Source organism: Pan troglodytes, chromosome X, assembly GCF_028858775.2.
Source record: "Pan troglodytes isolate AG18354 chromosome X, NHGRI_mPanTro3-v2.0_pri, whole genome shotgun sequence".
Taxonomy (NCBI): Eukaryota; Metazoa; Chordata; class Mammalia; order Primates; family Hominidae; genus Pan; species Pan troglodytes.
Window position 1 is genome coordinate 136992681 of NC_072421.2, and position 13260 is coordinate 137005940.

The 13260-nt window shown below is 37.4% G+C and overlaps 1 protein-coding gene across 2 annotated transcripts in view; it reads left to right on the forward strand.

Annotated features, from left to right (window-relative positions):
• The first annotated feature begins 2372 nt into the window (after positions 1 to 2372).
• F9 (coagulation factor IX) overlaps positions 2373 to 13260 on the forward strand; it is a 33392-nt gene continuing 22504 nt past the window's right edge. Inside the window, exons 1-3 of one of the 2 annotated variants that reach the window (XM_016942644.2) lie at positions 2373 to 2496; positions 9336 to 9499; positions 9688 to 9712. In XM_016942644.2, coding sequence (XP_016798133.1) covers positions 2409 to 2496; positions 9336 to 9499; positions 9688 to 9712 — 277 coding nt within the window. In that variant the 5' untranslated portion in view covers positions 2373 to 2408. 2 annotated transcript variants of the gene reach the window in all.

A 13260-nucleotide genomic window follows, 5' to 3' on the forward strand; every position in this document is an offset into this window, starting at 1 on the left:
GAACAGAGCCCTCAGAAATAATGCCACACATCTACAACTATCTGATCTTTGAAAAATCTGACAAAAACAAGAAATGGGGAAAGGATTCCCTCTTTAATAAATGGTGCTGGGAAAACTGGCTAGCCATATGGAGAAAGCTGAAACTGGATCCCTTCCTTATACCTTATACAAAAATTAATTCAAGATGGATTAATGACTTAAATGTTAGACCTAAAACCATAAAAACCCTAGAAGAAAACCTAGGCAATACCATTCAGGACATAGGCATGGGCAAGGACTTCATGTCTAAAACACCAAAAGCAATGGCAACAGAAGCCAAAATTGACAAATGGGATCAAATGAAACTAAAGAGCTTCTGCACAGCAAAAGAAACTACCATCAGAGTGAACAGGCAACCTAAAGAATGGGAGAAAATTTTTGCAATCTACTCATCTGACAAAGGGCTAATATCCAGAATCTACAAAGAACTTAAATAAATGTACAAGAAAAAATCAAACAACCCTATCAAAAAGTGGGCGAAGGATATGAACAGACACTTCTCAAAAGAAGACATTTATGCAGCCAAAAGACACATGACAAAATGCTCATCATCACTGGCCATCAGAGAAATGCAAATCAAAACCACAATGAGATACCATCTCACACCAGTTAGAATGGCAATCATTAAAAAGTCAGGAAACAACAGGTGCTGGAGAGGATGTGGAGAAATAGGAACACTTTTACACTGTTGGTGGGACTGTAAACTAGTTCAACCATTGTGGAAGTCAGTGTGGCGATTCCTCAGGGATCTAGACCTAGAAATACCATCTGACCCAGCCATCCCATTATTGGGTATATACCCAAAGTATTATAAATCATGCTGCTATAAAGACACATGCACACGTATGTTTATTGCGGCACTTTTCACAATAGCAATGACTTGGAACCAACCCAAATGTCCAACAATGATAGACTGGATTAAGAAAATGTGGCACATATACACCATGGAATACTAGGCAGGCATAAAAAGAAAATGAGTTCATGTCCTTTGTAGGGACATGGATGAAGCTAGAAACCATCATTCTCAGCAAACTATCGCAAGGACAAAAAACCAAACACCGCATGTTCTCACTCATAGGTGGGAACTGAACAATGAGAACACATGGACACAGGAAGGGGAACATCACACACCGGGGCCTGTTGTGGGGTGGGGGGCGAGGGGAGGGATAGCATTAGGAGATATACCTAATGCTAAATGACGAGTTAATGGTTACAGCACACCAACATGGCACATGTATACATATGTAACAAACCTGCTCGTTGTGCACATGTACCCTAAAACTTAAAGTATAATAATAAAAAAAAGATCATTCTAAAATTTATACAAGCCCTTAGAACAGTTAAAAATATCTTACCAAATGAAGAATAAAGTTGGAGGAATCACTCTACCTAATATAAAGTCTTACTACATAGCTACAGTAATTATGACAGTGTTGTATTGGCAGAGGGATAAATACATCAATGGCACAAAGAATAGAGAGAGAAACTGGAAGTAGACCGAAAACAATATGGTTAACTGACTTACGAAAAAATTTCAGAAGCCATTCAATCGAGGAAGGATAGGGTGGTATTTTTGTTTTTTGTTTTAACAAATTGTGCTGGATAAATTGGACATACCTATGGAAAAAAAAATGAAGTTTGACCTAAACATCATACTTTACACAAATATTAACTCAAAATGGAGCATGGGCATAAATCTAAAACTTCAAACTGTAAAACATTTAGAAAAAAATAGGAAAAAAATCATCAGGATCTAGTGTTAGTGGAAGAGTTCTAAATGTGATCCATAAAACAAAAACAAATAAACTGGACTACATCAAAACTAAAAAATTCTACTCTTTGAAAGACCTAATTAAGAGGACAAAAGACAAGCTACAGGCTGGAGACAATATATTTAATCCACGTATCTATGAAAGGACTCATATCTAGAATATATAAACAACCTTAAGAATCTGACAGTAAAAAAAAAAATCAGACTAACTGGACCACTCATACATTGCTGATGGAAATGTAAAGTGGTACAGCCATTTTGGTAAACATCATTGCTCTCTGACAAAGATACGATGGGTCCCACTGATGAACTGTGCTGCCACAGTAAATGTAGCCACTATGCCTATCTCCATTCTGAAGATGTGTCACTTCCTGTTTCAGACTCAAATCAGCCACAGTGGCAGAAGCCCACGAAATCAGAGGTGAAATTTAATAATGACCACTGCCCATTCTCTTCACTTGTCCCAAGAGGCCATTGGAAATAGTCCAAAGACCCATTGAGGGAGATGGACATTATTTCCCAGAAGTAAATACAGCTCAGCTTGTACTTTGGTACAACTAATCGACCTTACCACTTTCACAATCTGCTAGCAAAGGTTATGCAGCGTGTGAACATGATCATGGCAGAATCACCAGGCCTCATCACCATCTGCCTTTTAGGATATCTACTCAGTGCTGAATGTACAGGTTTGTTTCCTTTTTTAAAATACATTGAGTATGCTTGCCTTTTAGATATAGAAATATCTGATGCTGTCTTCTTCACTAAATTTTGATTACATGATTTGACAGCAATATTGAAGAGTCTAACAGCCAGCACGCAGGTTGGTAAGTACTGGTTCTTTGTTAGCTAGGTTTTCTTCTTCTTCATTTTTAAAACTAAATAGATCGACAATGCTTATGATGCATTTATGTTTAATAAACACTGTTCAGTTCATGATTTGGCCATGTAATTCCTGTTAGAAAACATTCATCTCCTTGGTTTAAAAAAATTAAAAGTGGGAAAACAAAGAAATAGCAGAATATAGTGAAAAAAAAATAACCATATTATTTTTGTTTGGACTTACCACTTTGAAATCAAAATGGGAAACAAAAGCACAAACAATGGCCTTATTTACACAAAAAGTCTGATTTTAAGATATATGACATTTCAAGGTTTCAGAAGTATGTAATGAGGTATGTCTCTAATTTTTTAAATTATATATCTTCAATTTAAAGTTTTAGTTAAAACATAAAGATTAACCTTTCATTAGCAAGCTGTTAGTTATCACCAAAGCTTTTCATGGATTAGGAAAAAATCATTTTGTCTCTATGTCAAACATCTTGGAGTTGATATTTGGGGAAACACAATACTCAGTTGAGTTCCCTAGGGGAGAAAAGCAAGCTTAAGAATTGACATAAAGAGTAGGAAGTTAGCTAATGCAACATATATCACTTTGTTTTTTCACAACTACAGTGACTTTATATATTCCCCAGAGGAAGGCATACAGGGAAGAAATTATCCCATTTGGACAAACAGCATGTTCTCACAGGAAGCATTTATCACACTTACTTGTCAACTTTCTAGAATCAAATCTAGTAGCTGACAGTACCAGGATCAGGGGTGCCAACCCTAAGCACCCCCAGAAAGCTGACTGGCCCTGTGGTTCCCACTCCAGACATGATGTCAGCTGTGAAATCAGACTGAAATGCTGAAATAACGATAAAAAAAAATACAGAGGTTAAACTAGCAAAGTGAGTAAAGTCAAGGGATAAAGAAAATTTGTTGGAAAACTCACAAAGCAGGACATAAAGCAAGGCCATTAGATATATCTCATTAGTGTGACATCTGGGAGGACAAAGCATCCAAACCCTTTCTTCTATATAAGTGGTGAGATGATGAAGGTTGTAAGAGGGCTTCTGCCCCCTTGAAGACTTCAGATGCTGGGGAAAGGATAGATAAGAATAAGGATGAACCAGGCTTTTGGAGCCTGGGAAATAATGACTAGCGATAAACCTGAAGGGAAGTTAAATATACGATCCCCAGATAATACTAAGGAGAAAGGCAATGTGATTCTGCAGCCATTGTAGCCAGAGATAATAAGCCCTTGAGGAAGGGGCCAGGGGAATTTTTCTAAGGATAGACAGTATTAATGCAGCACTCTCTTCTGCTATTAAACTCTCATTGGCTTCTAAAAGGAGTTTCGGTGAGTGATTTGCTGAGATGTTGCATTTTCATGGCTGCTGCCTTTAGGTATTATTGCAACAGTTTGGAATTTTGAAATTAAAACAGTTCTGTAAAACCAGTTTAGTTTTGTAAAGTGTATGCATCAAAGATGTCCTTCATTCAGACATTACTGAGTTACAACTACGGTGCCAGGTACTGTGTCAGGGTACTAGGGGTATGGGGATAAACCAGACTCCCTCTTTGATCTAAAGCAGCATGAGGCCAGGTGAGAGGTTTCAATATAATGTGATAAAATGTGCACTAGGTACTAAGGGATCATAGAGAAAGGAACACATTAAATGGGGAAACAATTGATAGAGAGATAATATTTTCATCTGGGTCTTAAAAGATGAGTAGGCGTTCTCTCTCTTTAAATGTCTGATATAAGGGCATTTTATGCAAAGAGGATCACTCATGTGCAAAGACTCAGATTTGCAAGAACGAGAGGTATTTCAGGAGTTTTGTATGGTTCCGTATGGACTATGACAAGTGAGACAGGTAAACTAGGCAGAGCTGGTCATCAGATAATGAAGTCATTAACCTAAGGAGATTGGACAATAAAATGCAATATGGAGGTATCAAAGTATAAACATAAGGAGTACCACTGATGGCTGATTTAGGATGCCCAGTCTGGCAACACGCTAATGAAATGATAGTGGGGGAGGGGGCCGTACCAAGACTAGGAGAGAGCAGTCCTGAGACTATTGCAATTATCTGCGGGAGACATAAAGGCTAGAACCTGAACAGTAGCAGTACAAAAAAAGAGGGGAGTTCAAATGATATTAAGGAAGTAGAAGTGGTATGACTTAACCATCTGGGTATGGAAGGGGAAATGGCTAGAGTCTTGGGGACTTTGTGTTTGATGTGATTATGGACCACAGAATAATGTCTAAGAGAACTGGCTCTTTAGTCTGACTGCCAGAGTCTGAATCCTGGGTCTGATGTTTTAGTATGTTACCTTGGGCAAAGCCCTTAGCCTCTATGAATCTGTCTTCCTCATTTATAAAAATAAGATGACAGTGCCTATCTTGTGGGACTTTTGTGAGGATGAAGTGAGATAATGGATGCAAAGTTACTGAGCACAGTGTCCAACACAGCAGAAGCATTACATATACATTAGCTATTACTGGCTACATTATGATATACAGTTAGGGAGTTGGAAAGATAATCTGAAATTCAGGAGACGTATCTGACTATAGGTGAGTATTTGGAACTCATTGTTCTGTAAACAGTAGTTACAGCCACGTGTGTGGGCATCTGGAGAGTGAGCATGGATATTGTGATACCTAGTACAGTGCCTGGCAGTAGTGGTTGTATGCTCAGTAAATTTTGTTGACAGGGTCAGGGCCGGACTAGACTGTGGTAAGCAAGGCCTGTAGGGCATAAATATACTTGTATGCCCCGAGAAGTGAGGACCTCTTAAATATTGTGCCCTACATGCCTTGTTTGGTTCACTCTTGTCCCAGCCCTAGCAAGTATATATAAGGTGAAAAAGGAAAAAGCTGAGGCTGGAGCCTGGGAGAACCCTGGACATTTAAGGGCCATGGAGAGGAACAGGAGTTAATCAATTCAAGTGCTGGATGGATAACAGGAGTTAGAGCAAAGCGGGGAACCAGAATAGAGTGATTATTATAAAAAGAGTTTCCTAAAAAGGGAGAGATCAACAATTAGAAATTATTTAGAGCAGCCAGTAAATACATAAACTCAAAATTATTCTTTAGGTCATTCCTGATTGTGACAATAGTCATTTCATTATATAAATGTGATTAAGGAAGGAAAAGAGCTACACAGAAGTTATTAAAGAGCTAAAGAGAATTGAGAAATTTAAAACAGAAGAAAGTAAGGCCAACATGAAAGGAATAGGGAGAAAAAGAGATAACCAGCATATTGTCTCACTGATCCTGCCAACACCTGTGAGGTGGATATTCTTATTATACTACTGTTAAACCTAATTTACATTTGACAAAGTTAAGGTTCAGAGCTTGTGTGACTTGTCCAAGGTCACAGGTCTAGAGGAGGCAGATACTTGATTCAAACCTATTTCTGTCTGATCTGATTCTAAAGTCTGTTTTTTCACTCAACCACACTGTACAGTCAGCTCTCCCTGTGAGTTCCACAGCCACAGATTCAACTAACTGCAGATCAAAAATATTCAAGAAAAAAATGGATGGTGGCATCTCTACTGAACATGTACAGACTTTTTTATCTTTCATTATTCCCTAAACAATACAGCATAACAACTATTTACATAGCATTTACATTGTATTAGCTATTAAGAGAAACCTAGAGATGATTTCAAGTACAAAGGAGGATGTGTTTAGGTTATATGCAAATAGTAAGCCATTTTTATATCGGAGACTTGAGCATCCACAGATCTTGATATTTGCAGGGGGTCTTGCCACCAATTTTCCATGGATACTGAGGAACGACTGTAAATGGATGCAGGTATGGATGCTATTTAGGAGTGTCCAGGGCCAAGTAAATGAGTTGCTGAGCAGAGAGGTGGGTGGAGGCTGTGAGGCATCAATATGTGGTGGCATCCATCTGCATTTTGGTGATTTTTTTCCTTCACAGTCCTCGGCTGTCTGGGAAGAGAAGGATGAAGGCAGACGGCTGCTCCAATTTAGGGGCTAGGATTGCAGGGTGGGCACAGCATTGCAAACGAGTGAAGGAAATTGAGAAATATGGCCAATGAAGAGTTGAAGAGAGGCCTGGCATGGTGGCTCACACCTATAATCCCAGCACTTTCAGAGGCCCAGGCAGGCAGATCACTTGAGGTCAGGAGTTCGACACCAGCCTGGCCAACAAGGTGAAATGGTGAAACCCCGGCTTTACTAAAAATACAAAAATTAGCTGGGCATGGTGGCGGGTGCCTGTAATCCCAGCTACTTGGGAGGCTGAGGCAGGAGAATAGCTTGAACCTGGGAGATGGAGGTTGCAGTGAGCTGAGATTGCACCACTGCACTCCAGCCTGGGCGACAGAGCAAGACTCTGTCAAAAAAAAAAGAGTTGAAGAGAAAAAGTCTAGGCTAAATTCAAAGAAAAAAAGTGAGCCCAAAAGGAACTTGCAGAGCAAGGGAAAAGCAGGGATGTCAAGGGACTAGAACACTCCATAAAGTGAACAGCTGCAATGAAAATAAGGGAAGAAAGTTCAGTTCATCTCCGTTCCTTTCCTTTCCTTTTTACTTTCCTTTCTCTTCCTTTTTGGAGTTAATCAGGAAGTAGTCCCAAATACCCCAGAAAGTTCATCTTATAAGCCCTTGGTCCTCTTGAGATGGTATCAGATATATTGCTAGACCCTTGAAGAAAGGAACAACTCCAGGCAACTTCTTGAGTCCCTGTTATTAATTTTATACATACACACACATATATGTATATACATGAAAACACACAAACACATGTGTGTGTATACAGCCATGCATTCCTTAACAATGGGGATATATTCTAAGAAATGTGTCATTAAGCAATTTCATCATTGTGCGAACATAATAGAGTGTACTTACCTAAACCTAAATGGTATAGCTTACTACATACCTAGGTTGTATTGATGTGGCCTATTGCTCCTAGGCTCCTGGGCTGCAAACCTGTACAGCATGTGACTGTACTGAACACTGTAGGCAATGGTAACAGTGGTATTTGTGTATCTAAACATAGAAAAGGTACAGTGAAAATACAGTATTATAACCTTATGGGACCACTGTAGTATAATGTGGTCCATCATTGACCAAAATGTCATTGTGCAGCAAATGATTATCTCATATATATATATATATATGATATGATATATATGATATATATGTGTGTGTGTATATATGTATACATATATATGTGTACATATATACACACACATATATGTACACATATATGTGTATATGTACACATATATATGTGTATATATGCACATATATATGTGTATATATGCACATATATATGTGTATATATGCACATATATATGTGTATATATGCACATATATATGTGTATATATGCACATATATATGTGTATATATGCACATATATATGTGTATATATGCACATATATATGTGTATATATGCACATATATATGTGTATATATGTACATATATATGTGTATATATGTACATATATATGTACACATGTACACATATATATGTATATATGTACACATATATGTGTGTATATATGTACATATATGTATATATATGCACATATATATGTATATATACACATATGTGTATATATGTATATATATGCACACATATATGTATATATACACATATGTGTATATATGTATATATGCACACATATATGTACACATATATATGTACACATATGTATATATGTACACACATATATGTATATATGTACACACATATATGTACACATATATATGTATATATGTACACATATGTATATATGTACACATATGTATATATGTACACATATGTATATATGTACACATATGTATATATGTACACGTATATATGTATATATGTACACGTATATATGTATATATGTACACGTATATGTGTATATATGTACACGTATATGTGTATATATGTACACGTATATGTGTATATATGTACACGTATATATGTGTGTATATATGTACACACACACACACATAGAGAGAGAGAGAGAGGAGAGGAGAGGAAGGAGGGAGGGAAGGAGAAATATGATTCAGATAGAGACATCTATCCTCCAGAGTTCAGGAGTGTCTCTTCAGACTAGGTAGATGTAGCTTAAAAAAAACATATCCTGAATTCTAGAGAGATGCTTAAATCACTGCAATTCCTATAACACTTGCCAACCAAAGGTGCTGTTGATCTGAAATTGCTTTTTTAAATTAATGCAGTGATTTTTCTTTAACATCTAGTGACAGACACTGGGGTCACATTTGCAGCTGGACCATAATTAGGCTTCTGTTCTTCAGGAGACATTTGTTCAAAGTCATTTGGGCAACGATATTCTGAAAACAGCCCAGCCAGGGTGATGGATCACTTTGCAAAGATCCTCAATGAGCTATTTTCAAGTGATGACAAAGTGTGAAGTTAACCGCTCATTTGAGAACTTTCTTTTTCATCCAAAGTAAATTCAAATATGATTAGAAATCTGACCTTTTATTACTGGAATTCTCTTGACTAAAAGTAAAATTGAATTTTAATTCCTAAATCTCCATGTGTATACAGTACTGTGGGAACATCACAGATTTTGGCTCCATGCCCTAAAGAGAAATTGGCTTTCAGATTATTTGGATTAAAAACAAAGACTTTCTTAAGAGATGTAAAATTTTCATGATGTTTTCTTTTTTGCTAAAACTAAAGAATTATTCTTTTACATTTCAGTTTTTCTTGATCATGAAAATGCCAACAAAATTCTGAATCGGCCAAAGAGGTATAATTCAGGTAAATTGGAAGAGTTTGTTCAAGGGAACCTTGAGAGAGAATGTATGGAAGAAAAGTGTAGTTTTGAAGAAGCACGAGAAGTTTTTGAAAACACTGAAAGAACAGTGAGTATTTCCACATAATACCCTTCAGATGCAGAGCATAGAATAGAAAATCTTTAAAAAGACACTTCTCTTTAAAATTTTAAAGCATCCATATATATTTATGTGTTTTAAATGTTATAAAAGATAGGAAATCAATACCAAAACACTTTAGATATTACCGTTAATTTGTCTTCTTTTATTCTTTATAGACTGAATTTTGGAAGCAGTATGTTGGTAAGCAATTCATTTTATCCTCTAGCTAATATATGAAACATATGAGAATTATGTGGGTTTTTTCTCTGCATAAATAGATAATATATTAAACTTTGTCAAAAGGACTCAGAAAGATCAGTCCAACCCTCTAACCCATATTGAATGGTGATATACTACAGGGTTATGCCAGTGTGGGAACTATTGCTGGTAAATAAGTTTAATCCTCCCTAGGGCTTCACAAAGAACATTGTTCCACCCCAGGAAGGTGGAAGGAAGAAACTGAAATGATTGTGTCTTAGAACCTAATGAAAGTTTGCATTCCCCAGTAAAATCAGAGACTGCTGATTGACTTAAATGTTTATAGCTTCAAAGTCCTCCTCATTATCATGGCCCACAAGCCCTTCCATGATTGTCCTTCCCCACCCTCCCCATTACCCTTCTTGCCTCCTCTGCTACTTCTCTCCTCGCACACTGGGCTCCAGCCACCCTGGCCTTCCTGTCACTTCTTGCACACTCTAGGGATGCTCCCACTTTAGAGGCTTTATCTGGCTGTTTCTCTTATTTGGCTGTTCCCAACTTCCTGTGGGCTGACTCCCTCACCTCCTTCGGGTCTTTGCCCAAATGTTACCATCTTAATGAGGCCTACCTTCACCATCTATTAATACTTCAACCTGCCCCAGTAGCCTTACCACTCTAGACACCTGTACAGAACTCCACTCTACTTTTTAACAGAGCTTTTCACCATCTAATGTATCATATAATTTCTTACTCATACTATTTATCATTTATTTTTTCCTACTCCACTAAAATGCAAGTTTCATGTTGGCAGGGATATTCAATTGTTTTGTTTATTGATATATTCCTAGCACCTAGAACAGTATCTGGAAAAGAGGTACTCAGTAAATATTTATCAAATGAATTGACCAAAAGAAGGAAAACTCGAAACTTTAATGACAACTAACTTTAAAGCTAAAATAACTTAAAATTCAGCAGTAGGATTTTGAGGGAGGGTAAGTTTCAAAGATTGACTTACCTAAGACTATCTGCATAAATAAAAAGAAATTAATCCAGACAACAAATTCACCAACTTCCATCAATTGGAAATCCAATTCTATTTTCTACAGTTTATGTTCTGGAGACACTACTGGACACTCTTTTACTCTCATAACTCATAACTCCTCCACTTTTGTTTTTAAATCATGAGAGAAAAAGAGTTGACTCTGTTATATTGTTTTATCTACCTTTCCTTGATCTTAGAAACGAATACTACCATACCAACTTCTACTGAGGTGCCCCCTAAAGTTAGTCCAAATAGGTCTTTGCAATCTCCATTCCCGCAGAATTTAGAACTTTGAATCACATGATTTATTTCTAAAAGTAAATCCACGCCTATTTTCCCCACCAAAAAATTCCTGACTATTAAACTCCTACAATCCCTTCATTGCTCACTCCCCACCCCCAGGATCATATTTTAAAGTTGGGCCCTTGCCTTTTGGGTCACATAGATACACTGTTTGCTAAACCACAGGTATAGCTATCTGGAAAACATGGAGGGTATTATTCTGTTACTACTGCTTCGTCAACCAAAAAATTAAACAACAAAAACAAGAACAAAAAAGAAACAAACTCCCTGCCTCTTTTCACTTGCAGTCAAGGTTCCTAATCACTACAAAAGTAGCCTATGTTTCTTCTTGCACATAGTAGAAACCCAAGCTTCTCACTGCTGTGCTATTCTGTACCATCAACTCATCACATAAAGAGCCTGGTTGAAGAATGATTGTCCAAACCACATTACTAGCATCTGTCAAGACTTTCCAGTTTACAAAAGGCCTATCACATTTAACCCTCACACCATCCCTGTGACCAAAGCATTATTAACTCCATTTTACAGGAGAGTAAACTGAAGCTTAGGGAAGTTGAAAGAACTGCCAAAGGTCTCCCAGTTGGGGAGTCATGAAGCCCAGAAGAGAAGCCAAATTCTCTGCTGCTCAACCCCTTGCTTTCACTATTACACCTCATGGCCTTCAAATCTAAATGCAGTTATTCATTAAACAGGAACCTGGTAGTCTTAAACAGGAATCTCTCCCTTGGTAAGGTCTTGTCTCTTGTTGTATTTGACCCCAACTGTCTATGGCTTTGCCTGAACCCAAAGTACACACAGCCAAGAAACCAAAGGAGAACCAAATGTGGGATAAAATGACACTCATTTTAATGACATCCTCAGCAAATGAGTTCCTGTGTAGCTGGCTGAAAGCCCAGACCCTTTCAGTAAAACATCCTGAATAATTCACATTTGTTGGTCTATAATATAAAGGGCAAATGTAGCTCATTTTTAGACCAGTTCTGAATATCAATAATAATAAATCAGAGATAACAGATTTTGTTTTCATAGAATTGGAACAAATTAGAGTATCTGTGCAAAAGCATATCAGATCTAGGAGCAGAGGGGACAAGGTCTAATTTTCAAATAAGCAAATTTTCCAGGGAGGGACTACTTATGATAAAGGGATATTAGTCTCTTAGTCAACGGAACCTGGATACACGCTTCTGACAGAGAAGAGGGAGAACAGGCAGGAATCTACACACCAGATGTCAAGGAGATTTGCTTTAAAATATGACTGATAATTAGAAATTTCTCAGTTTCCCCCTTTTCCCTCATTCTTTGATTCTTATTGTTATCTTTATCTCTTACTCCTTTGTTTCTCATATATTGAGTCTTACAGATCAAGCTCCCATTTTTTTCTTCAGGGGTATTTTTCTAGTTCAAAGTGCCTACCATCTCCCTTCTGGTTCTATTCATCCTCCTCCCCCAAAGCTCCTTTAGAAGTGTGGATTAAGGCAGAGCACTAAGAAACCAGACTTAAAGATTCCCTTCTCATTCTGACTTTTCTCCTTTCACCTATTCCTTCCTCCTGTTTTCTTACCATCAGTGTCTTCAAAGGCTTTCAAGTACACGGTAAATGCAGAAACTTCAAGAAAGGCAGAATGGAAACATAACCAATGCATACATAAATAAAGCACACTGTAGAATCTTTTTAAATTCTGTATGATATATCGAATGCTGTCTCTCACATTACCTAGACCATTTGAAACCGAATTTGTAAAACATAGACTATCTTTAAGTAGTAACAGACGCTTCTGACATGTTTTCTATTGTCTTGAACCATTACTGCATATGATACATCAAAGTTAAGTGACAATACAAGAAAGCAGATTCATTTGCTCCCTGCCTAGGCCGTCAGTTCCTAAAGTGGAAACGCCATATATTATCTAGCTCAGTTTGCTCTACAAGACCTACAATAGAGCCTTGTGTGACATAGAGATAATATTTGTTGAAGCAATTAAATTTGACTTGGAATTAACTCTGCCATCATTCTATAAGGAAGGATTGGAAATCCTTCTCACCCTGTGCTGATATAGTACCTTTCTATACAAAAACGTCCTTTTCCCTCTTCCCTTGGATTGCATAAACTATGTACATGCCTTCCTCAGGGCACTTTTCTAGGACAGTGTCAGCCTAAGGATCTTTGTTTGGGTGGCTTTTAGAAACTCAGGAAGACAGGAGCATC